Source organism: Ochotona princeps, chromosome 24, assembly GCF_030435755.1.
Source record: "Ochotona princeps isolate mOchPri1 chromosome 24, mOchPri1.hap1, whole genome shotgun sequence".
Lineage (NCBI taxonomy): Eukaryota > Metazoa > Chordata > Mammalia > Lagomorpha > Ochotonidae > Ochotona > Ochotona princeps.
In genome coordinates this window covers 25,334,773-25,358,191 of record NC_080855.1, presented here as the reverse complement: position 1 = coordinate 25,358,191, position 23,419 = coordinate 25,334,773, and the positions used below count along the sequence as shown (strand labels likewise).

The 23,419-nt window shown below is 56.2% G+C and overlaps 1 protein-coding gene and 1 pseudogene across 1 annotated transcript; both read right to left on the bottom strand.

Annotated features, from left to right (window-relative positions):
- Positions 1-900: 900 nt before the first annotated feature.
- ARMC5 (armadillo repeat containing 5) lies at positions 901-9,248 on the bottom strand. The gene is made up of 6 exons (XM_004587152.3): positions 7,745-9,248; positions 6,167-6,274; positions 5,295-6,081; positions 2,748-3,247; positions 2,067-2,199; positions 901-1,958 (listed from the first exon to the last, which is right to left on the bottom strand). Exons 1-6 carry the CDS (start codon positions 8,223-8,225, stop codon positions 1,139-1,141), a joined length of 2,829 nt encoding a protein of 942 aa, XP_004587209.2. The 5' UTR covers positions 8,226-9,248; the 3' UTR covers positions 901-1,138.
- Positions 9,249-12,031: 2,783 nt separating this feature from the next.
- Positions 12,032-16,900, bottom strand: LOC101519037 (nicotinate-nucleotide pyrophosphorylase [carboxylating]-like; annotated as a pseudogene).
- Between the last annotated feature and the right edge of the window lie 6,519 nt (positions 16,901-23,419).

The window sequence follows — 23,419 nt, the reverse complement described above, 5'->3', positions numbered from 1 at the left end:
ACTCCAGCCTGTTCCCAAACGGGCCTTTCCCAAGCTACTGATGAGAGCAGACAGGGTCCCGCCCCAGCGCAGGACGCCCTCTAGGGACCAGGCTGTGAGAAAATGTGGAAACAAATTATCAACCAGAGACGGAACCTGGCAAGCACAATTGGGCCCACCTCAGCACCTTGCTGTAGGTCACCGCTAAGGGCCGAATCAGAACCCAGGGAGCTACTTACAAACAGGGTTGCTTTTTACAACTTGGGGAGCTTTTTATTACCTGCAGTGAGAAAGGGCCTCTGTGTGTTTTCACATGTGGCCTGAGAAAACAGACTTGGAAGTCCACGCACACAACTGCCCAGAAGCAGGCCCTGCCAGATCTGGTCCAGGGCTCTCCTCAAGCCACTGCTGCTCATGGTCAAGGATCTGGTGCCCAGGTGATGGACACCGAAGCTGTGTGAGCCCCTCCCTCACCTGGGTGTTGGCCAGGGCTCTGGCTTTCTCTGGGCTACCAAGAATCCAGGCGGCAGGTGGCATTAAGACACTTGGTCCAGGAGATGAAAATGAACTGGGGAATGGGTGATCCAGAGTCAACAAATGAACGCCAAGGCCTCTAGCACACATCACACACTCCTGGCACCCCCTCCGATCTTGGCCATGGTCCCAGCTGGTGATGGCTGGCTGAGCCATGACGCCCTCTCAACAGGGAGCAGGTCTCCTTTGGGGCCTCACACCACATCCTAAAGAGAAGCCTGGTGACTCAACTCACCCCAGGGCTCTAGAGCTCCTTGGACAATGGCTTACTAAATGCTGTGTGCCCAGGATGGCCTGTGTCAACTCACAGGGACGTGGGCAGGGCCTGCTTGGTGGTAAAGGGGCGGGGTGGAGATAGGGGGAGCAGAAACACCACATAACACAGGCTTAGACTGTAAATTTTTAATCTGTACCTCTGCAGCCTGGGTGAGACCAGGGGCCTAGGGCCTTGGGCTATCCTCCCAGGCCCCATGCCCAGACCCTGGCCTTGACTTCTCATGGATCTCAGATCATTGTCCTGGGATCCAGATCCTCCCTCTTCTGCTTGGCCTCTTTCCTGGCCACTTGGAGGGAGGCCTCCTTCGCAGACAATTCATTCTTGGGTCCCCCATCCTCCCAGGGGCCCTCAACCATCCACGCTAGGGCCCTTGGCCCCTGACTCAATCCCCATCACCACAGCTAGTAACGCCTCAGTCAGGGGCCCTGCTTCCTCACCAGCTGCCTCCACAAGCCTCACTAGTGCCAAGGCCCGCTTCCGCGGACACTGGCCAGGCCCTAGGGTCCAGCGTGCACAGTGGGCAGCCAGCCGGGGCCGGCCCAGGCGGAACACCTCACCCACTGACTCAGGTGCACCTTGGGGCCCCAGGTGGATGCGGCCCACGGCCTCCTCCAGCTCCTCCTCCAGGCTAGGCAGCAGGAAGCGGCTGGCAGCCTCCAGTGCCTCCTCAGCCTCTGAGCCCAGTAGCGGTTGGCCAGGTGGGGGCACAGGTCCCAGGGCAGCCCCGCAACCCCGGCAGCCATGCAAATGATGCAAGACGGGCCAGGCTGCACTGGGCGACAGGCCTCGCAATGGCACTAGGTCCATCTGGGCTTCGGCAAAGCTGCCGGACAGCAGGGCCCGGAAGAAAGGGGAGGCAGTAGCCGAGGCAGCTCGCTGGGCAGGGAGCTGGAGGCCTGAGTCCAACAGGAAGTGCAGGTCAGGAGCTGGGATGGGGGCTGGACCCAGCAGAGGTTCATAGAGACAAGGAGAGGGTGGGCCTGGGTCTTTGGGGGTTGCAGGTGGGAGGGCTGTGTTCACAGAGGGAGCCATCAGACGTTGAAGGCAAGAAAGCGAGTCCGCAGCAAAGAAGAGGAAGAGTGGGTGTGGGGCTGGCCGAGTCAACGCTGTGAGGAGGACACGGAGTCCACCCTGGTCTAGGAGCAGCCGACGCCACAGAGAAGGCTTCCTGTGGGAAGAAGGCAGTGGGTCAGGCAGGCAGAAAAGGGGTGAGCCTGGGAGGGTGCACCTTGCTCCCTGATCTCTGTCAGACACCACCTCCCCCAATCTTCCTCACCGACAGATGAAGGGCAGGGTCAGGGCACAGGCGACACGGTCCTCAGGGCTCCCGGAGAGCAGCAGGTGGGTGAGGGCACCAACTCCGAAGGGTGACTCGGCCTGCACGGTTAGGTTCTGCAGCAGCATCTCACCTGTGCGTGGGGGGGTGGGTAGGCTGGTCAGGCTGGGAAATGGGATCCACCACTGGAGGGGGTTGGCAAGAAATGAAGACACGGAAGACTGGGGGTGACTGCATGGCTGTCAGGAACCAGAAGGCAAGGACAAGAACAGGGGCTGCTCATCTGGGGCCAGAGGGAGTACAGTGGTCTGCAAGAAGGGCAAAACCACACAGCGTGGGAAGCAGTGAGCGGGCCGGGGCTCACAGGTCATTGTGCCCAGCAGAAGTAGCCAGGCCAAGGCACAAGCCAATGTAGAAGAGATGATGGAATGCAGGCAGACAAGGTCTAGGTCATGGGCTAAACCTCAGGGGATGGGAACCTGGGACCCAAGGCTTGGGCACAGGACATAGCACAACTCTGCGTGTTGGTGCTGTGGCATGGCCCTGCCCATCAATCTGGGAGCTGGGCTCATCTGGACGTTTAGGGTTTGGGCAACAGGTAAGCTAGAAGGCAGGCTTTGAGCCTGCAGAAGACAAAGGGAAGGGATGGGAACCTGCATGTGGGCAGGGAGATAGGCATACCCAACTCTCGGTGCTGACTGCGGCGAGCAGGTCGGGCCCGGGCAGAAGGCCAGTCATCAGGCGCCACACCCAGCACCAGCCAGGCACGCAGTAGCGCTGCGCCATAGCTGCGCACGAAGGCCTCGAGGCAGGCAGGGTTGCAGGTTAGACGTGCCAGGATGCGCAGAGCACGTGGGCTGGGGGGGCCTGGTGCACCTGTCACGTAGGCCAGCAGGCCACAGAGTGCTGGCCCTGTCACCAGCGCTCCACTCGGGTCAGGAGCCTGGGAGAAGCGCGACAGCAGCAGCAGCGCTGGCCCCTCACGTCCCCAAGGCTCCTCTGTGGAGGCTCCAGCGGGGCTGTGGGTTGGGGTGCGCAGCGCACGTGGTAACCGTAGTGAGGCTGGGCCAGGGGTGGGGCTGGTGGCCTCCACTGACTCTGGCAGGGGACAACGCTCAGGAGACCAGTCCGGAGAGATGTCTTCAGAGTCTGTAGCATAGCCCTCGGAGATCAGCCACGACCTGAGGAGGGCAGTGAGGAGAGGGACGGAACCTCTAAGCAAGGGGATGGGGCAGCCAGAAGCAACGCTGGGTGGGCAATCAGTACCTGCCAAGTGGGAACCCTGCACCCCTTGTCAGAGTGCCCATGTTGGAAAATTGGCTCTGCTCTGGATTCCAGCTTCCTGGCAACAGTAGGCAACAGCTGCAGGACTTGGGTCCCTGAACTGATCCAACTATGGCTGCTGGATATTAGGGGAAATGGCCTTTCAAATAAATAATAGGTGATTTAAAATATCAATTCTCAGGCCCGGCCACGTGGCCTAGCGGCTCAAGTCCTCGCCTTGAATGCCCTGGGATCCCATATGGGCACCGGTTCCGGTCCCGGCAGCTCCACTTCCCATCCAGCTCCCTGCTTGTGGCCTGGGAAAGCAGTCGAGGGTGGCCCAATGCTTTGGGACCCTGCACCCGCATGGGAGACCTGGAAGAGGTTTCTGGTTCCCGGCTTCGGATCGGCACAGAATCGGCCGTGGCGGTCACTTGGGGAGTGAATCATTGGACGAAAGATCTTCCTCTCTGTCTCTCCTCCTCTCTGTATATCTGACTTTGTAATAAAAAAAATAAAATAAATCTTAAAAAAACCAAGTAATCAAATTTTTAAAAAATCAATTATCTTTAAACATTTTTTGTTTGTTTGAAAGGCAGTTAGAGAGAGAGACTGACTGATCTTCCATCCACTAGTTAATTCCCAATATGGTCACTGTTTCTGAGACTGGACCAAGCCGAAGACAGGAGCCAGGAATTGCATCTGGGTCTCCCATGTGGGTGGTAGGGACTCAAGCACTTGAACCACACTCCACTGCCTTCCCAGACATGTTAGCAACAGCCAAACTGGAAGTGGAGCAACTGGGACTCAATTGAGAAGCTGCTGACGCAGGTGGCTACTTAACCCTCAGTTCCACCACAGCAGCTACCCCCCACTTCCAAATAATCTGTGAAGCCGAGGGAGAGGAGGAGCATGGAAGGGGAGGATGGGGAGCAGAAAACCAAAGTGAATGGAAAAACCTCATTCTGTAATGATTGATCAGTGCTACACTGTTTCAGAGGCCCCTGAGTGGAGAGCTGCTAACAATGTTGCTATTCTGGTGAGAAGCAACAAACCAGGGTAACAGAAAAGGACAGAGGGGGGAAGAGACGAGATCTTAAATGTGCTGGAGGTGGCAGCCCTCCCTTAGAAGATGAGACCTGCACAAGGCTTGGAGGAGGTGAGAGAAGCTGGCATCCGCGGGTGAAGGTGGTTTCAGCCCTGAGCTGGAACTTATCCTGTGCATTCACACAGCAGCAGGAGGGCCCCTGTGCAGAGGCAGCAAGGACAGGCGGGGGCAATGGGGCATGTTTCGGACAAGGCAGACATCACCTGAGCACTGCTTAGTGTCAGGGAAGGGGCCAGGTACCGTCACTGACACTTCACAGCCATCCCGGAAGTGGAGGAGAGAGCTTATTTGCCTCCTCCCATTTTACACACAGGAATCAGAGGCTCAGCTTGAAAGTGATGGCAGAGGGAGTTAAGCTGTTGACAAGGTTGGCATCCTACACTGCAGTGTGGGTCTGAGTCCTGCCTGGCTGCTCCACTTGTGATCCGGCTCCCCAGGAACGCAGTGGAAGTACTTGGACCTTTGCCACTCATGTGGGAGACCCAGCTGCCTGACCAAGATCTGACTGTGGTGGCCATTTGGGGGAGTAAAGTGGTGGTTGAAACATTTCTCCATCTCTTTGCCTTTCAAATAAATACATTTAAAAAAAAAATAAAAAGAACCTCTGGGTTCTACCTTCTATTGCACTTGCTTGGGGCTCAAAGTTCAGGAGCATCGGGGGGAGGGCCAAGGTCAAGGATGAACCCAGGAGAGAGGAGCTATGAGAACAGGGACTGTGGAGTGGCCAGGCCAGGAAGGTAGGAGTCATGAGTTAAAGCCAGTACCCTCGCCACCACCCTGACACAGTGGGGGCTGGGGACACAGCGCTGAGCAGACACAGCCCGGCCAACCTCCCAGGTTCTCTGCTGGGAACTCACCGGAGGCTTCGGAGACTTCCAGCCGCCACTCGCTCAGGGGTCCGCTCCTCAGGGAAGTCCCAGGAAGCGGCCTCTGTCCCCTCCTCTTCGTCATCACCAGCCTCACCACACAGCTGCCCAGCCAGGAGAGGCACCAGCCCCAGAGCCTGGAGCCGACTTAGGGCTCCAGTATCATAGAGAAATCCCACAAGGGCAGCCACAATGCGTGGGTGCCAGGCGCTGGCACGAGGGTCCCGCAGCAAGCCCATCAACAGCTCTAAGCCACCAGCGTCCCGCAGCCGAGCCCGGTTAATGGCCTCCCGGCAGAGGAGGCAAACGGCTCTCACCAGGGGCTGCTGGGAGGCTGGGCTCGCCCCACTGGGGCCCCGGCGCCTCCGCAGTTCACTGAGCAGCACCTCGACACCACCTGCATTGCCCAGTGCAGGCCGCACCAGGCCCTGGGCACACAGGTTGGCGAGGATCAGGATGGCCGCCTCACGCACTGCCCGTTTGGGATGGGAGGCCAGGCTGACTAACGGGCCCAGGGCCCCACCCAGACTCAGCTGCTCAGCACAGGCCCGGGAACAGCCTCGGCTGAGTTCTAGGAGTGCACGAACAAGGGCTGAGGTCAGCGCGGGATCCGGGGAGGTGGCGAGGAGCTCAGCAAGTGGGCGTACTGCTCCCTGCTGGGCAAGGGCCAGGCGGTGCTGGGGTGAGTCTGCCAGGTTGCGGAGGGCACGCACCACGCTTTGCAGGCACTGTGAGTCCTGGCATGCTGTCAGGCTCTCCACAAGCAGCGGGACAGCGCCTGAGGGGAGAAAAGGACACACAGTGAGCAAGGACTGAGCCTACCCAAGCCCTTCGCCCATGCCAAGCCCTCGCAGCCTTCTCACCAGCTGAGTGGATGACTCCACAGCTCTCGGGTTCCACGGCCAAGTTCCCCAAAGCACGGGCTGTTCGGTTCTGGATGCTGTCTGCCTTCACACACTGAAGAATGGTCACTGCAAGAAGAGTTTGGCCCGTCGAGCATTCGACCCCTTATCATCTCTCTCAGTGAGCTCAAGAAAGTGGACTCAGAACCAGGTCTGGACTGCAGCTAAACAGGTAGGTCTTTGCTACAAGGATGGTGGGCATTTCTGGTCAGAAAGTGGCCTTTGGATTTTCTGTGTTTTAAAGATTTATGTTATTTACTTGAAAGGCAGAGTGACAAGGGGGGAGAGGAGGAAGAGACATAGAAAGTGTCTCACTGGTTCAGTTGCCAAATGGCTGTAACCTTTGGACCATCTTCTGCTGCTTTCCAGATGCATCAGCAGGGAGCTGGATCAGGAGTGAAGCAGCGAGCACTTGAACTGGGGCTGCAGTATGGGATGCTGGCAGCTTAACGCGCTGTGCCACCATGCTGGCAAGGTGCAGGGTTATGGCCCGGTGACTGTGCTGTGACTGCAGGAAAGGCCTTGAATGTCAGGCCAACGGATCTAGGCTTGAGTGTGAAGGCATTAGGAGCCCTCCAAGGACTGGACACAGGGGAGTGAAGTGGTAGAATCTGGGCATCATGAGAACGGACTCCAGGGACATGGAGGGGACAGCGACCAGAAGCCACCACCACAGGCCAGGTGCGGAAGGACAGTGGCCTGTGACCCAGCAGTCTCTAGGCACAGGGCGGAAGCACGGCTAGAAGGGAGTGGGCGGGTTCAGGAGACCAGTGAAAATGCAAAATAGCGAATGACGGAGGCTACTTGCTAACAGCAAAACCTGTCATGTATAGGGCCTTGGCTTTATTTATCGGCAAGGTCTTGCTCAAAAGACATGAAGGGAAGATGCATTGTATGCAAATTTTAAACTTACTGATGCTTCACTGTATCCAAAACAATGAAGACTTCAAAAAAAAAAAAAAACTGGCGCAATTTTATTAGGGACAGACAGTAATGGGTATACTATGTCGCTGCCAGAGCCACTAGGAGGCGTCAGCTCGGTTGGTAAACCATAAAGCTTGTTTTGGTGGGATTTTCTCTTACGGGCCAGTCTCTCCTTAGTGCCCCACCCCCCTCTATCTTCAGTGTCTGCGTTCTGTCCTGGTCATTCGATTGCTCTCCCGCTCCTTTTACAAGGTAGCTAGCTTCTATCCCATTTTGCAACTAGGTCTGGTTGGCTGCAGACACCCACTCTGTAATCCAGGACACCAGCCTCTAGCTCATCAAACGAGGTTACGACCCCTACACAGGACCACACAGTAGGCACCGGAGTATCCTAAATGGAGGACAGGGATTATCCCAAAAAGCCATGGAATAACCCCTGGCTGACAGCAGCCCACATGCGAGGGAGGGGTCTGGTTCAAGAGAGCAGGGACGTGCTGGACCATTATGGAGCACGTTCCTCCAAGTTGTGACACATAGAACTCAGGACCGCCTATGCCCAGGCTGAAGAGCCGGAGGCATCCTTCTAGGAAAGGGGAGAGGGAGGCGGAGCCTTACCCAAAGAGAGAATGCCTCCGAGTCTGCGTACTTCGGCCCGACACGCCCTTTCGGTGCAGCAGTTGGCTAGGATGCTGAGAGCCAAATCCAGCGTCTTGCGCAGGCGTACTGGCGGCGGAGGCGTCGATGATGACACGGCTGAGGGGGCGGGGTCCGACGAGGGGGCGGGGTCAGCAGAAGCTGCAGGCGCGGCGACCGGCGAGGGGGCGGAGCCTGGGCCTGCCGGGGGCGGGGCGGGGTCGGCGGCCGCCGCTCGCCGAAGCAGCGAGAGGAGGGGGCGGAGCCCGCCGCGTGCCCGGAAGCGCTCGATTCCCCCTGCTGCCTTGATGTGGCGCGTGCGGAGAGCTAAGAGCGCACGGCCCAGGGGTGTCTCGTTGGCGGCTGGGTCCTTTCCCCCACCCAGGTCCTCCTCGGCCGCCGCCGTGAGCTGCGCGAGGCAGATGGAGAGCGAGTCCGTGAGGGCTGGCTTCGCAGCCGCCATCTTGGCCCGGGCCTCAGGCTCCGCCCCGCTTCTCTCCGCTTATCTGAGAGCGCGGCCCCGGCGGAGGGGCGTGGCCAGTCGCGCCTGCCGACGCCGCTTAAATAACCACGCCGCAGCGTTCCTGTCAGTCGAAAGCTGTGGTCTCCTTGCACTGGGCACGTCGCGAGTGCCGGTGTTTTACGCGAAATGCCAGTCTGCAGCGCGTGCAGTGCATGCTGGGATGTGGAGTCCGTACCAGCTTCCAGTTTGGCGTGGCACGATTGGGGAGACACCTCCAAGCCTACGAGCTGGCCGGCGCCTCAGAGAACCCAGCCTTCCCACCATGGGGACTTCGTGCCGTGCTGCTGCGCCCCCGAAATATCCCTGGCAGCCACCGGCCTTCCTCCTTGGCTTGCCTCGCCGTTCTCGAGCCAGCGCGGCTCAGCCCGGGCTGACAGATTTCCGGAACGCTGAGCTTGGCTCAGTGTCAAGTCCCTGACAGCGGCAGCTGGGGAGCTGTCACTCAGGGCAGTCAGAGGGTTAAACGTACCGAGAATGTTCGCTGCCAACTTCCAAGAGCGACAAGGGCCTGTGAAGCTTTGTGGTGGAGGTGTCTGGTGCTGGTGGCACAGGTACCTCTCCCCCCTGCGCTTGTGAGTTGAGTAGCTGGCAGGTAGGAAGCTGGGGGCTCTTCCTTGGCAGTGGAGTCGATGGCGCCTGGGTGGTGAAGGAGAACCCGGACGGGGCGGAGCTGCAGGGGAGTGTCACCTCGGGAATGCGGGCAGGCCCCAGATTGCCCTTGGATTGTGAAGTTTTTCTGCCCGAGTGGCCCTGCCTGGAGCGGCAAGAGCTGTCAGCTGCCGGGGAAATGCTCTTGGGTTTGCAGTGCCTATGTAGGTCAGATCCTGTGCTTGGGGAGGAGGAAGTCCCTGCCAGGGACAACTGTCCTGCAGTTCACAAAGCCCACCAGTGCCAGAAATGGCAACTAAGCACAGCCTGCCTCCGTGATTATACTTACCATCAAAACTATTACTATTACATCAAAACAACCCCTGGGTGACAAGTCCTGCAACTGTGAAGACTGTGACAAAACTTTCTGCTGTGGCTCAGATCTGGTGAAGAAGTATCAAGGGCATGCAGGCAAAAAACGACTGTATGCTTGCCCCACGTATGGACATCACTTGAGCCTCAACTCCAGCCTCATCCAACAGCATCTCTCACTCCAGTGTGCGGCACCATGAGGGCCTGGAGTGTGGAGAGGCCTTTGGTCACAGCTGTGCCCTTGGCCAGCACCTGCAGACACATCAAGGTGCTAACCTCTGCAGATACCCCTGGCTTTAGTTTTAGCCCCCAACTCCAGTCCGGATTTTCGCCTGAAGGGACTCCTGAGGAGCTGACTTCCCTTCTGCTGATTTGGGGGCTGAGAGTGGAATTTGGGAGGGGCTCCACATCTTCTCTTAGGCCTCGTGGACTGAGTCAAGGAACGCCATGCTGGAAGAGTCAGGATACAAGAGGCCTGTGCTTGCTGCCATCAATGTGCTTCCCTAAATGAGAAGGCATAGGCTTGTTCCCTGTGGCTGCAGAGCCTGCTTCCTCCAGGTGAAGGGAGAGCTGCTGGGCATGAGAGCTCTCCCCCATGGGCCCAGTTGCCTTCAGCTGTTGGACTTCTCTGACAGTTGGTGAACTCATCTCTTCAGAGACCATTCTGGTTTTGTTGTTGTTGTTGTTGGGTGTTACAGCCCAACTAAGCCTGGTTCACACCCAGACACAGCTCACACATGGCTCATCAGGGGCAGAGACCTAGCCCAGCCCATCCTATACCTACTCTGGTTCTCAGAAGCACTAGTTTGCTGGAGTCTGGTCTAGTCTGGCACACTCCAGACCCAGTCCATACCCATGCCAAGGGACACTGCAGCCATGTCCAGACCAGATAACAGCCCCTACTCCGGCCCTCACACACACCAGTGGGAACCACAACCCAGCCAGGGTGTCCCCTTAGCTCCCTAACCAGGCCTGTTCCCAGTTACAGATCTCATGTGTGCCAGTGGTTGCTCTGACCCAACTTGACATAGTCCCTCATCTGTCTTGGCCTTTGCCTTTGGATGCTGTAGCCTGATCTGACCCGGCTTGCCCCCAGTCCCAACTCTCACTGGTGGGTGCCGAAACATGGCCTTGCTCAGTCTGCTCCCTCCGCAGGCTTGTGTAAACAGCCTAGCCCAGCATGACCTGCGCTCCAGCTTGGATTCTGCACTGGCTAGTGAGTTAAAGTTTGCTCAGCCCTGCCCGGTCCACCCCCTTTCAAAACCAATTCACACACTTGTCAACGGATAGAGCTGCTTTGCCCAGCCCGCCCAACTCCCACACCTGAACCATGTGCTCACCAGTGGGAGCTGTGACCCACTAGGGCAGTTTCTCAAGTTTCCCCATTTGGCCCACTCCCAGACCCAAATCTTATACATGCCAGTGGGTGCTAGGCCCTTTCCTGACATAGGCTGCGCCTTCATCTTAGCCTTTGTATGGGCTGGTGAATGTTGTGGCCCGCCCCACCCCATTCCCTGTTTTAGGATGCACATGCAGGTGCTGCAGCCTGGATGTGCCCAGCCTGTTCTCGACCCCAGTACCCATGAGTGTTGGTGGGTTTCATGGTCACATGAGACATTGTTCTGTCACTGCTGTGTCCAGAGGAGGTGTTTTGGGCATGGGGCTCCAGATGCTTGGGGCCCTGGCCTGCTCCCAGGGAGATGTGGCAGCAGCCCAGAGTGTGTCCAGCAGAGAGGCGCCCTCTTATCATCTGGAGGCGATGAGAGCACAGCGTCGGGCTAGCGGGCTGTGTGGTCTGTGTGCTGCTGGGCCAGGCCGGGAGAGGTTTGACCATTGGTGTGGGAAAGAACTCGGAGCAGGGGCGAGCTGTTTTGTGTGCATCCCAGTATGTTGTCTCTCCTTACACAGACAGCAACAGAGGATGGCCCAGTCCCACAGCATGTGCTTTGAGCCAGATCAGAGGTCCATACGGTATTCCCTGATGTTGGCGACCAGGTACAATAGAAATAGAGGGCACAGGGGCCTGCTGACTTGGGCCATTCTCCACTGCTTTCTAGGCCATAAGCAGGGAGCTGAACAGAAAGTGGAACAGAAGAGACTCGAACAAGTGTCCACCTGCCCATGTAAATCCTGGCTGAGCTGCAGTCACGCTGACCACACACCCAGCCGAGCTCCAACTGCTCCTGGAGCCGAGTCCAGAGTCTTGGACCTACCATTCTGTTGTCTGGAGCTGGTCAGTGCCCCAGCCATCCTGTCTTCCCCAGTCCCGGCTTCAAAGCTGCCAGCAGACAATGCAAGCCACTGCCGCGGCGTGGGGGTGGGGTCTCTGCCACTCCCCAGGGCCTGCCCCCAGCTCATCGCTTTATGTGCTAGAGAGTTCTTTCTGGCCATTGGTTATGGGTTCTTACCATGCACCCTGAGCTCCCTGCACAGGCCGCTGTAGTTCTTGTGACCTTAGCTGCCTGGCTCACGGTGACCACACAGCACCATTGATGCAATGAACACCTGACTCAGCAGAGGTACTGTGCAGCTGGGAGGGGGCCCTGTGGCCCTTCCTAACCCTGACCAGGCTGTTCGCCAGGTGCTCACGACCACCCAAAAGACCCAAAAGGTTGAGTCTTTATTAGACCCGTTTTACAGACTGGGAAACTGACATGCGCAGCAATAAGGTCAGTGGGCAGCCGGTGGCAGGAGTCGACCCAGGCTCACCCTGACTATGCCCCGTTGGCCACTGTCACCCTGGGGGCACCACCTCCCCACCGCTGCTGGCATTCCTTCCCTTGGTTTCAGGACCGGCGGGCATGGGGCACAGGAGCAGTCCCCTCAGCAAACAGCTTGAGGGAGAAGTCCAGGGCTGGGGCCGCCTGGGTGAGCATCCCCAGGGAGATGACATCCACATGGGGCCCACAGAACTGATGCAGGTTGCCCAGTGTGACGCCGCCGCTGGCTTCCACGGCCACGTTTGGGAACTGGGCCTTCAGTGCCGCGGCCGTGAGATGAAGCTCCTGCAGGACACAAGGTGGGGGGTGAGAGCCCCTCTCCGTGCGCCCACCCCAGGGCACAGAGCCCTCCCTGCCCCAGACTCACCTCTGGCTGGAAGTTATCCAGCAGCACCAGGTTGGTTCCTGCCCGGGCGGCATCCAAGGTCTCCTGTAGGCTGCTGCACTCCACCTCGACCTTCAGGGTCGACCCCACACTGCCTGCAGGCATAGGAAGGGGTCCTGAGACTGGGCACAGCTGGAGCTGCGATTGGAAAAGCTCTGAATGGGCAAAGAACTTGGGACTGATGCAGGAGGTACACCAGGTGATGTTTTCTGTTGGGGTACAATCATGCCTGCGGGGATCACTTTTGTGGATGCAAAAAAGGCTAGATACCAATGGCATTTGATATCTGGGTCTGATACTTCCATGGGACTCAGAGGAAGATGTTCCAGACAGGAAGATGAGCCCTGGGTACCCCTGGAGACCTGTTCCAGGGTTGGACAGCAGGAGGGGTAGCCCGTTCTGTACATGGAGCAGTTGAGGCTGGAGGGCTCTGGCAGCCCTGGAGCCCAGGCTGGTGCTGGGCACACCTCCCACCCCGGCCACCACTGCCACCCGGGAGGTGCACGTACCTTCTGCACGTCCCCGGCCGCCACGATGTGGTTGTCCTTCACCATCACCAGCCCTCCCAGGTCGTAGCGGTGGCAGGCCGCCCCGCCCACCAGCAGCCCGTATTTCTCCACCAGCCAAAAGCCCAACGTTGGCTTCTTCGTGCCAGCCACATGGTCTGTCCAGCTGGTGGCCCTGGTGACTCACACCACAGTGGCGGCTGCACTGGCAATGCCGCTGCAGCGGGCCAGCACGTTGAGAGCCACCCATTCTCCCAGCAGCAGGCAGTGCGCAGGGCCCCGGACCTCAGCCACCTTGGTCACAGGTGCCAGCTCTGATTCTTAGGAGAGGGACCAGGAGACCTGGCAGCCGAGCTGGGTGAAGACGGCCTCAAAGAATGGCTGCCCACCCAGGACGCCAGGGGACTTGGCCCAGAGCGCCGCCTGTGCAGGCGATGCCCCCGAGACCAGGCCTGAGAGGTGGAGGCCCGGGCAGTCTTCCTGCAGCCAGCTGCTGGCCAGCGCTGTCAGTGTCAGAGCGGGCAGCAGCAGTGGCAGGCCTGGGGGACAAAAGACAGAAGCCTCTCAGCCTGGGAGGACAGTATACATGGTGACAACCTGTGGATTGGTCACAGCCAATCAGGAAGAAGATCGGGTGTTCCAGGGGCGGGTACTGGGGCCCAGGGTGGTTCTGGGGGCCGGATGGGGTTGCCCAACAGAGCAAATGGAAGGATGGATTACCCCGGACAGGTATTGGGCACAGCACTTGCCATCGCTTGGAACACCAACATTGCACTCCTGAGCCTGGCAGTGAGCTCTAACCCACTGGGCTCCCAGCCCAGCTGCCTGCTAGCGCACACCAGGGGGCAGCAGGGGCTCAGGTACATGGGGCCCAGCCATGCACCGGGATAGCAGATGGGAGAGAGAAAAACTTTCATTAAAAAACAAAGTAGGGCCCAGCGCAGCGGCCTAAAGGCTAAAGTCCTGGTCTTGAACGTGCTGGGATCCCATATGGGCACCGATTCTAATCCTGGCAGCCCCACTTCCTATCCAGCTCCCTGCTTGAGGCCTGGGAAAGCAGTCGAGGGTGGCCCAAAGCCTTGGGACCCTGCACTGTGTGAGAGACCCCGAATCAGCTCCTGGCTTCAAGTCTGCTCAGCTCTGGCTGTTGTGACCTTTTGGGGAGTGAAGCAGTGTATGCAAAATCCTTCCTTCTGTCTCTCCTTCTTTCTGTAAATATGATCTGATTTTCCAATAAAGATTCATTGAATATGGAAATCTTTCCCCAAAAGACCTATTTATTTGAAAGGCAGAGTTAAAGACACAGGACAAGAAAGAGAGAGAGAGAGAGTGAGTTTCCATCTGCTGGTTCACTCCCCAATTGGCTGCAACAGCTGGGACAAGGCCATCTGGTCTCCCATGTGAGTGCAGGGGCCCAAGCACTTGGGCCATCCTCCACTGCTTTCCTAGGCCATTAGCAGGGAACTAGATTGGAAGTGGACCAGCCAGGACTCGAACTAGCACCTATGTGGACCGGCCCAACTCTGGCTGTTTAGGCCATTTGTGACTGAACCAGCAGATGGAAGCACTCTCTCTGTAACTGTATCAAGTAAAATCAATGAAGATTTAAAAGAGGAAAAAGACATGGAGAGCAGACCTGGGCCCTGGCCCCTGACCCCAGGTGCTCTGGTCTGGGCTCCAAGTGCCCCCAGCTTAACCCCTGAGCCAGACACCTACCCAGGGCCAGTGGTGGGCTGGCGGAGGACCACAGAGGGCATGCCAGGCCCGGGGTTGCCACACAGCAAACTGACGGCAGAGTAGGCCCTGTGAACTTAGGGGTAGGGGTTGGAGGTTCCTCTGCTTCTTTCTGGCCTTGGGGGTCTTCCCCAAACCCAAAGCCAAGGTCAGCTGGCATTTCTACAGGGACAGACTGCCCATGGGAAGAGGGCAGGGACAATGAGACTGCAGCCCTGTTCTTCAGGGGCATCCACGGGTCTTCGCCCCGGAAACTAAGGGTTTGGATGGAGTGTGTGTGTAGGGGTGGGGTCTTCCTTTGTTAGCAGCAGCTAATGGGCGCTCTGAGGGACCTGTCAGTGCAGTGGACAGCGAACAGGACCCCGACGCGGTACAGCATTGCCACCTGGTGGCCAGAAGAAGACTTGCAGCCTCGTGGACAGCCCTGGCCTTCCCAAGGAGGAGGAGCTGAAGGGATGGCAGGCAGGAGTGGTGGGACGAGAGACGCTGTCTCAGTCTCTTTGTTGTAACCCTGTCTTTCAAACAAATAACTATATCTTATAACAAAGGAAGAAAATTCCACTGTTTTGGGCATGAAATGCACTCACAAAAGGGAAATGGATGGGTGAGGTACAATAGCCTAGTGGCTAGGCTCTGGCCTTGTGTCCCCCGGGATCCTGTTTTGTATCCCAGCTGATCCATTTCTCATGCGTTTATGGCCTGGGAAAGCAGTGGAGGATGGCCCAAAACCTTGGGGTCCTGCACACATGTGGGAGGCCCAGGGGAAGCTCATGGCTCCTGGCTTCAGATCGGCTCAGTTCCAGCTGTTGTGGGAGTGGGCTAGCGCACGGAAGATCTTCCTGTCTGTCTCTCCTTTTCTCTGTATATTTGATTTTCCAATAAAAATATAAAATAACTTAAAAAAACAAACAAAATTCACAGACACAATTCATTGGTTTCTCAGGGATGGTTGAATGTGAAGCGTGCGGGGTCTTATTGGAGTGACAGACATTTCTATGAGCCAGACCACTCGGTACATTTGGGAAAAATCAGGGCCTTGTGCACTTGCACAGGGACCAACGCACTGACCGACGACATGAGCCATTCCCTCCCCACATTTCAGGGAGCCAATGCATCCAGGCGGTCAGCATCAGACGTCAAGTTCAAGAGGGAAGAAACGACAGGGGGCCTCCCATCGAGACCACATCAGCACACCACGCCAGCACGCCATCCTGGGGTCCCCATCTCCCCCCACATGCCTACTCACCTGCCTGGGATCCAAGCCTTTGCATGAATCCCACACCCACTCTGCAGGCCTGAGCATGAGCCCCCATGCCACACACTCATGCTGGCACAAGCAAGGTGCCCATAATGGTGCATCCCAGTGTATTTTTTTGAAAATTTTCTCTATTGGAGCCAGCAAGTAAATTCGCTATCTGCAATGTCTATGAGCTTCCAGAAAAAGTTTGAACACCAGGCCAGGCTCCACAACGAGCACTGGGTCTGTGGGCACACAGAGGTGGACTGTCCAACAGGCCTTGGCAAGAGCTTCACACCTCTGGTGTAACGGAGCTGGCAACCTGTCAGAACAATCAAGCCCACTCAAGGAACACCCTTGGAACTAAGAGTTTAGCTGCCTACAGCCATTGTGCCGTGCTGGGAGCAGAGGAGCTCGGCAGGGCAGAGATGGGAGGAAGGCAGTGCTGTCCCCTCTGCACAGCTCTGGGCACAGAAGTTAGAGTCTTAGCCCAAGGCTGGGAGCCTGGGTGGGGTCTGCTAGTCCCTAGGGCGACACTCTTTCAAGATACAACAATGGACAACAGGAGCCCCAAAAAGCTGGTTGTGGGGGCCCGGCACGATGGCTCAGTGGCTAAACTCTTGCCTTGCATGTGCCAGGATTCCCTATGTCCCACTGCTCCACTTCCCATCCAGCTTTCTGCTTATGGCTTGGGAAAGCAGTAGAGCATGGACCAAAGCCTTGGGATCCTGCACCCATGTAGGAGACCCAGAAGAAGTTCCTGGCTCCGGGCTTCGGACTGGTTCAGCTCCCCATTGTGGCCATTTGGGGAGTGAATCAGCAGATGAAAGATCTTTTCTCTTTGTTTCTCCATCTCTCTGCAAATCTCCCTAGCCATATTAACACAGAGAGAGAGACAGAGACAGAAAGAGAGAGAGAGAGATGTGGAGGCTACAGCCCACCTGGCTGTCCTCCAGGGGCTCACAGAGCTTGGTGTCAAGGCTGTAGCTGGGCACAGCCCCAACTCCATTCTCCACTGGCCCTTGGGCATAGCTGATGCCCACTCGGGGTCTGCTGGGCCCGAGGAGCACCATCCTGCCAACAATCCAGAGAGACTCTGCCCGAGCCCAGCACACTCGCCTGCCCACAGTCAGCCTGACCAGCTGCTTCAGGCAATTGAGCTGCTCCTTCAGGCAGCGGCAGCAGCCCATGGGGCTCAGGCTGGGCAAAGCAAGGGATGGCCTGGGGCTCTGACATCAGCCCTGACCCTGGGTAGACTGTACACAGAAGGGGTGTGGGTTGGGGGCACCAGAAGGCCAGCTCCTGTATTTTTAATACTGATGCTTAGGCACACATTGGGGAAAAGATGATTTATTTGGGGGCTTTTCAGGCCTGGTGGGAGCCTCACCTGGGGAGGGGGAGGGGCACAAAGAGGGCCAAGGAGCCAATGGGCTTCAGAGGGGCAGAGGACGGAACACTGGGCCTGCTGTCTCCAAGCAACCCCATTGTCTGCTGCCTATATAAAGCCCCAGCATGCCTTGCTCTGGCGACACTTTGTGGGATTGTCCGACTGAGATGGACACCTCTTCCAGGTGGTCCAGACCAGTTTAGCGACCCACACGCAAGCATGTCCTGGCGATATGCTGGCCTACGCTCCAGCGTACACAGCTTCCTGGGACTGCTAGGATATCCCATGGCTCTACTTTGGAGCTATGTTTTATATTTTGTTGAAGTGGTGCTGAGGAGGGACGTGAAAGAACATCAAGATGAGACTACGGTGATCGACCCTCCTCCCTGCCCCCCAGCAGCTTCTTCCGGGGCCCCTTTCATGGTGGCCGACGGCACTCCAGGGATGGCTGCACCGAGGGCCACACCAAGTTGGAGTTCCAGAAACGCGCTCCCGGGCAGGCAGGAATTCCGCCCGAGGAGCGCACTGCGGTAGCGCGTCCCCCTCTGCGTGGGCTGCGTTCACACTTCCCCGGGAGGCCAGAGCGCCTCGGGAAGAGAAGGGGTCCCAGAAAGGAACACCTGCCCCTGGCCTGACACCGGAGCCCAGGGTCCCAGCGATCCCCAGCCTGAAGGAGCCCCGAGGTGGGAGCCTGGTCCAGCGAGGACAGGGCCAGGACAGCAAGCCCGGGTGGACCAGGAGGGGATGGGGAGCTCAGGCAGAGCTTCCCTTTGTCCTGTTTTTCTTCCCCAAACCTCATCCTCCCTAGTCCTCCACCTCCCCAGGTTTCAGAAACTTTCTAGAAAATGCACAATTCCCAGTGAGCAACAGCAAACTGGCTCCAGCCCATCGGCCCAAGAAGACTTTGGCGGCAAAGAAGCAAGGGTAAGTTTCCCAGCGTTCTGGGACAGCAGCGGAAGACGGTCCAATGATCTGGGCCCTTGAGGGGGACGCAGGTGACACTTCAGGTTCCTGGTTTCAGTCTAGCGCAGGCATGGCCATTGAGGCCATCTAGGGAGTGGACCAGTAGGTGGAACTTCTCTCTGTGTGTAACTTGACTTTCAAATAAACAAGTAAATCTTTAAAAAGAACTTTTTTATTTATTTTATTTCTTTATTTTTTTAAAGAAAGTGAAGTAGGGCCGGGCTCAGTAGCCTAGTGGCTAAGTCCTCACGTTACACGAGCCAGGAGCCCATGTGGACATTGGTGCCTGTTCGGCTGCTGCTCCACTTCCCATCCACCTCCCTGCTCGTGGCCTGGAAAAGCAGTTGAGGATGGTCCCAAAGCCTTGCGATCCTGCACCCAAGTGGGAGACCTGAAGAATCTGGCTTCTGCTCAACTCAGCTCAGCTCCTGAAAAATCTCCTGGCTCCTGGCTTCAGCTCAACTCAGCTCAGCTCCAGCTGTTGCAGCCACTTGTGGAATAAACTAGCGAACAGAAGATCTTTGTCTCTCCTTCTCTCTATAAATCTGCCTTTCTTTCCAGTAAAAATAAGGAGTTTTATTTGTTTAGTTTGGGGGCTCTTGCTCCTGCCAGTGTCTGCTATGAACTGGTACGTCCTGGGCGGCTGGACACGGGCATCTTCATCACAGTCTCAACCGGGGGCAAACACCTGCCCCTGGAACATCATTTTAAATGGTTTGACTGGGGGCTGGATTTGGGGTGTGGTAGGTTAAGCTGCCGTTTTGAGATGCCTGTACAAGCGCTGGTTTCTGTCCCCGCTGCTACTCTACTTCCCATCCAGCGTCCCTGCTGATGGCCCCGACAAAGCACTGGAAGATGACTCCGGGGTTTGGGTCCCTGTCACCCCAGGTGGAAGACCCAGGGATGGCTCCTGCCTTTAGATCAGTTCACACCTACCCATTGCAGCCATGTGGGGAGTGAACCAGCAGATGGAATCTCTCTCCCTCCCTCTCCCTCACACTGTAACTCTGGCTTTCAAGTCAAAAGAAAATGTTCTCAAATGACAGCTATTTGGCATGAGGGTCTGGCATAGCAAGGAAGATGCCAACTGGGAGGCCCACACCCCCTACTGGGGTGCCTAGGTTCACATCCCAGCTCTGCTCCCCATTCCAGCTTCCACACCCTGGGAGGCAGCAGGGGACAGCTCCAGTGGCCAGGTCCCTGTCCCCTACGTGGAGACCTGAATGGTGTTTGCAGTTCCTGACTTTGGCCGGCCCAGCCCTCGCTATTGTGAGTGAACTTGCACGTAGAAGATGTCTCGCTGTCTCCCTCTCTGCCTTTCAAATGGAGAAATATTTCAAACGCACAGCGGTTGCATTTGTCGCAGGATCAAAATGTATGCCATGATGGGTGAACACCCTTTCCACCTGCAGGCTTGTGTGAAGCTGGGCTGGCGTGGGACTCGTCCACTACCACAACCCCAAGCCACTGTGAGGCGACCGCTGCCAGGAACGGCTGTCGGGCTCCCACAGGCAGGACAGGAACGAGATCCGCCAAAATGCAAGCAAGCTCCTCTTGTAAGTGCATTTAAAGATTGATTCTATTTTATAGGAAAGACAGATACACAGAGGAGAGACAGATTTTCTGTCTGCTAGTTCACTCTCCAAGTGGCCGCAATGGACAGAGCCTCGCTGATCCGAAGCCAGGAGCCAGGAGCCTCCTCCTGGTTTCCCATACAGGTGCAGGGTCCCAAGGCTTTGGGCTGTCCTCCACTACTTTCCCAGCTGACAGGCAGGGAGCTGGTTGGCAAGTGGAGCAGCCGGGACATGAGCCGGTGCCCATATGGGATCCCTGTTTGCATTGTTTATGCAGTTTATTTTTACATAAAAATTCTCTCTCTCGTTTTAAGGGGGGAGGAGTCATGGAAATGTACTTCCCCCCCCCCCAGTACACTTTTTAAGGTCTAAAACATTTTTTTGTATCTGTTCAACTTGAAATGTTTAAGAAATGAGTCATTAACTTGTCAATTTAATCTGCCAATGTTAATTTACACTTTATTTTCAAGAAAATCTGCGAGTTTTTCTTTATCGGCAAGTTTTTTTTTAAAGGTTCTACTACAAGAATTTACAAAATTGTTATATTAGCGGTAGAGCTAGTCTCACCTGCTAATAAAGTGGAAATCACTAAGAAGTTTCACATGATTAATAGAGGAAACACTGAAGATGATCTCCAAGCAGTTCTTAACTTGCCGTAACTGGCTGGAGGAAGAATTTCTGTAGAACCTCCCATGGTCCAGTCACAGGACACACAGCAAGCAATTTTCTGCATGAGGCTGGGTGGAATGTGACAGGAAGAGGACTTTAATGACGGCGGCGTTCACGGGGCCCAGCTCTATGGTGCTGTGGGTTCAGCAGCTGCCCGCGATGCCAGCAATCCACATGGGCACTGAGTCTAGTCCCGGCTGCCCCTTCCAGTCCAGCTCCCAGTGAACACACGTAGCATGTGGAAGTCCTGGATGAAACTCCTGACCCCTGCTTCAGAAGGAATAAGTTTTTTTTAAGTTTTTTTTAAGTTTTTGCCTTTTGCCCCTAGGACGCCTGCAGAAGCAGGCTCATAAGGACGTGGGGGTGTGGGATTGCAGGGGCCCCGGGGGATGGCACCAGCGGGGGTGAGACGGGGCCGGGGGGACTCACATCCAGTCAGAGAGCCTGGTATACTCGTGGACTGGACTTGGGGGAACTTTGAAAGGGTCTGGATCTTGGGTATGTGGAAGAGTAAGGTTCCAGGAACTTGAGACCCTAGCGGGCAGGCAGAGTTCCAGGCCAGCACATTTCACCACAAGATCAGGCTTCAGAAGGTTGGGCTGGGGAACCCATGTGCTCCTGGGTGCAGGGACTGCGGGTTGATCAGGGAAAGGGGCAAAGGCATGTGTGGGAGGGAGGACCGCTGAGGGAGTACGTTGCTGGCGAGGAATGACTTCTGAGGGACTTCCATAACAAGACCACTGTACTGTAGTAAAGCAAGGGAGCTGAGACGAAGCGGTTTGGAGCGGGGAAGCTGGAGGCCCTTTCTGGGTCGGACTGATGCGCCAACTCACATGAGAAACCTGACTGGGCTAGTTAGCATTGACCATTACAGAACAGCACACTCCAGTGCACACTAAAGCTAGGGCTGGGGGCCTACCTGGCAGGGCTAGATCACAGTACCCACCAGTGAGAGCCAGAACAGGGGATGGGTCACGTTAGGCTGGGCCATGACACTAACCATCACACAAGAGAACCAGGTCTGGGAGCAGATTCTGTGGGGGAATATAATGGGCTCACCCCCATGGGACTGGGAGCAGGCCAGACCAGTGGCTCACACGGAGCCGTGAATGGCATGCCCAGATGCACGTGGAGGTGATAGCAGTCCACTGGAGCCTGCAGAGGTCACTGGGAACCATTAACAGAGGAAGGCGAGCAGAACAAATTGGTCAACTGCCCCAGCCAAGCGTTGACAGCAAGTATCTGGGCGAATGGAGACTCTAAGGTGGACTGTGTCAGCCAGTGGGCCTTGGAAGAAGTTCATCCTTGGACTGGCGAGATCAACAGCATTTCAAAACCATTGAAACTACTTGAGTGGAATCCTCAGAGCATGCTCCACATCAGGGGCCCTGGGTGACTGTTCTCCGTCCCTGGGTACTGAGATAGTTGGGAGACTGGGTGCGGCTTTTTTTTTTTTTTTAAGATTTTTTTTAAAAAATCCAATATACAGAGAGAAGGAGAGACAGAAAGGAAGAGCTTCTGTCTGCTGATTCACTCCCCACGCAGCCACAACAGCTGGAGCTGTGCCGATCCAAAGCCAGGAGCCAGGAGCCTCTTCCGGATCTCACATGAGTGCAGGGTCCCAAGGCTTTGGGCTGTCCTTGGCTGCTTTCCCAGGTCACAAGCAGGAGCTAGATGGGAAGCAGGGCCTCTGGGATTAGAACCTGCACCCATATGGCATCGCAGCACGTGCAGGGCAAGGACTTTAACCGCTAGACTACTACGCCGGACCTTTTTTTTTAAAAAAAAAAAAAAAAAAAAAAAAAAAAAACATTTATTTAGACAGTAGCAGACACAGAGATCTCCCATCTGCTGGTTCATTCCCCAAATGATCACAACAGCCAAAGTTGGGCCAGTCTGGAGTTTCTTCCTAGTCTCCCACATGGATACAGGTGCCCAGAGACTCAACCCATCCTCTGCTGCTTTCCCAGGCAAGCCCAAGCCAGCTCGTGCAGAGAAGCAGCACGGATGGCCCGACGGATCCAGGTGAGCCCTCGGCTGCTTCAGGCTCTCACTGTTCCAGCTTCAACCACCAGCTGACTGCAAGTTCATGGTGAGCCAGTTCTGCCCAATTTCCTAACCCATACAAACTGTGTGAGAGGGACCTACAAAATGGCCCCATATAGGCTAAGCCTCACCCCCCTAAGGGTGCAAGTGTTAGATCAGTTTGAGTCTTGACTGCTCCATTTCTGATCCAGCTCCTGGAAAGCAGCGGAGCACGGCCCAAGGCATCCCCAAACCCCAGGGGAGACCCGAAAGAAACTTCTAGCTTCAGACCAGCCCAGCCCTGGCCATTGCGGATATTTGGGGAGTGAACTAACAGATGGAAGATCTCTCTCTGTCTCTTCTTCTCTCTCATAACTCTGCCTTTCTAATAAAAATGAATAAATCTAAAAAACCAACTGTATGAGAAAATAAAAAGATTGATATTTGTTGTATTCACTGTCTTTTATGTTTATTCATTTACATTTATTTGAAAGACAGAAAACACAAAGTATCTTCGATCTGCTGGTTCCCTCCCCCAAATGTCCACAGCAGCTGGAGTCAGTCCAAGCCGAAGCTGGGAGCCAGGAACCCCAGCCAAGTCTCCCATGCGCTGTCAGGGAACCAAGCCTTGGGCCATCATTTGCTGTTTCCCAATGCTCCGGAACCTGGAGCGGAAGCATCAGTAGGGTGAAGACACAATCCCAGGCACCTGGATACGGGATGCATCCCAAACAGCAGGATTTCCTGTTCCAACATCAGATTAGCAACCTTCATTTTACCTGCAACCCTAATTCTCTTTTGCTTTATAGCCTAACATGTTCACATGCTCCAGGGAAGAGGTGGGCATCTCTGGAAACTACTCCTCTGCCTGCCACATGCCTGAAAGAAGCAATTGCCAGGAGGTTGTGTTCAACCATAACTAAGCAAGACCTGAAAAATGAGCATTGGATTTTATAGCCTAGTGGTACTTCTAC

Coding starts and splice junctions, on each gene's coding strand:
- ARMC5 (XM_004587152.3), bottom strand. CDS start 8,225: ATGGCGGCTGCGAAGCCAGCCCTCACGGACTCGCTCTCCATCTGCCTC. Junction 3,248..5,294: donor GGAAGTCTCCGAAGCCTCCG/GTGAGTTCCCAG, acceptor TGCCCTCCTCAG/GTCGTGGCTGATCTCCGAGG. Junction 2,200..2,747: donor CAGTCAGCACCGAGAGTTGG/GTATGCCTATCT, acceptor CCCCACGCACAG/GTGAGATGCTGCTGCAGAAC.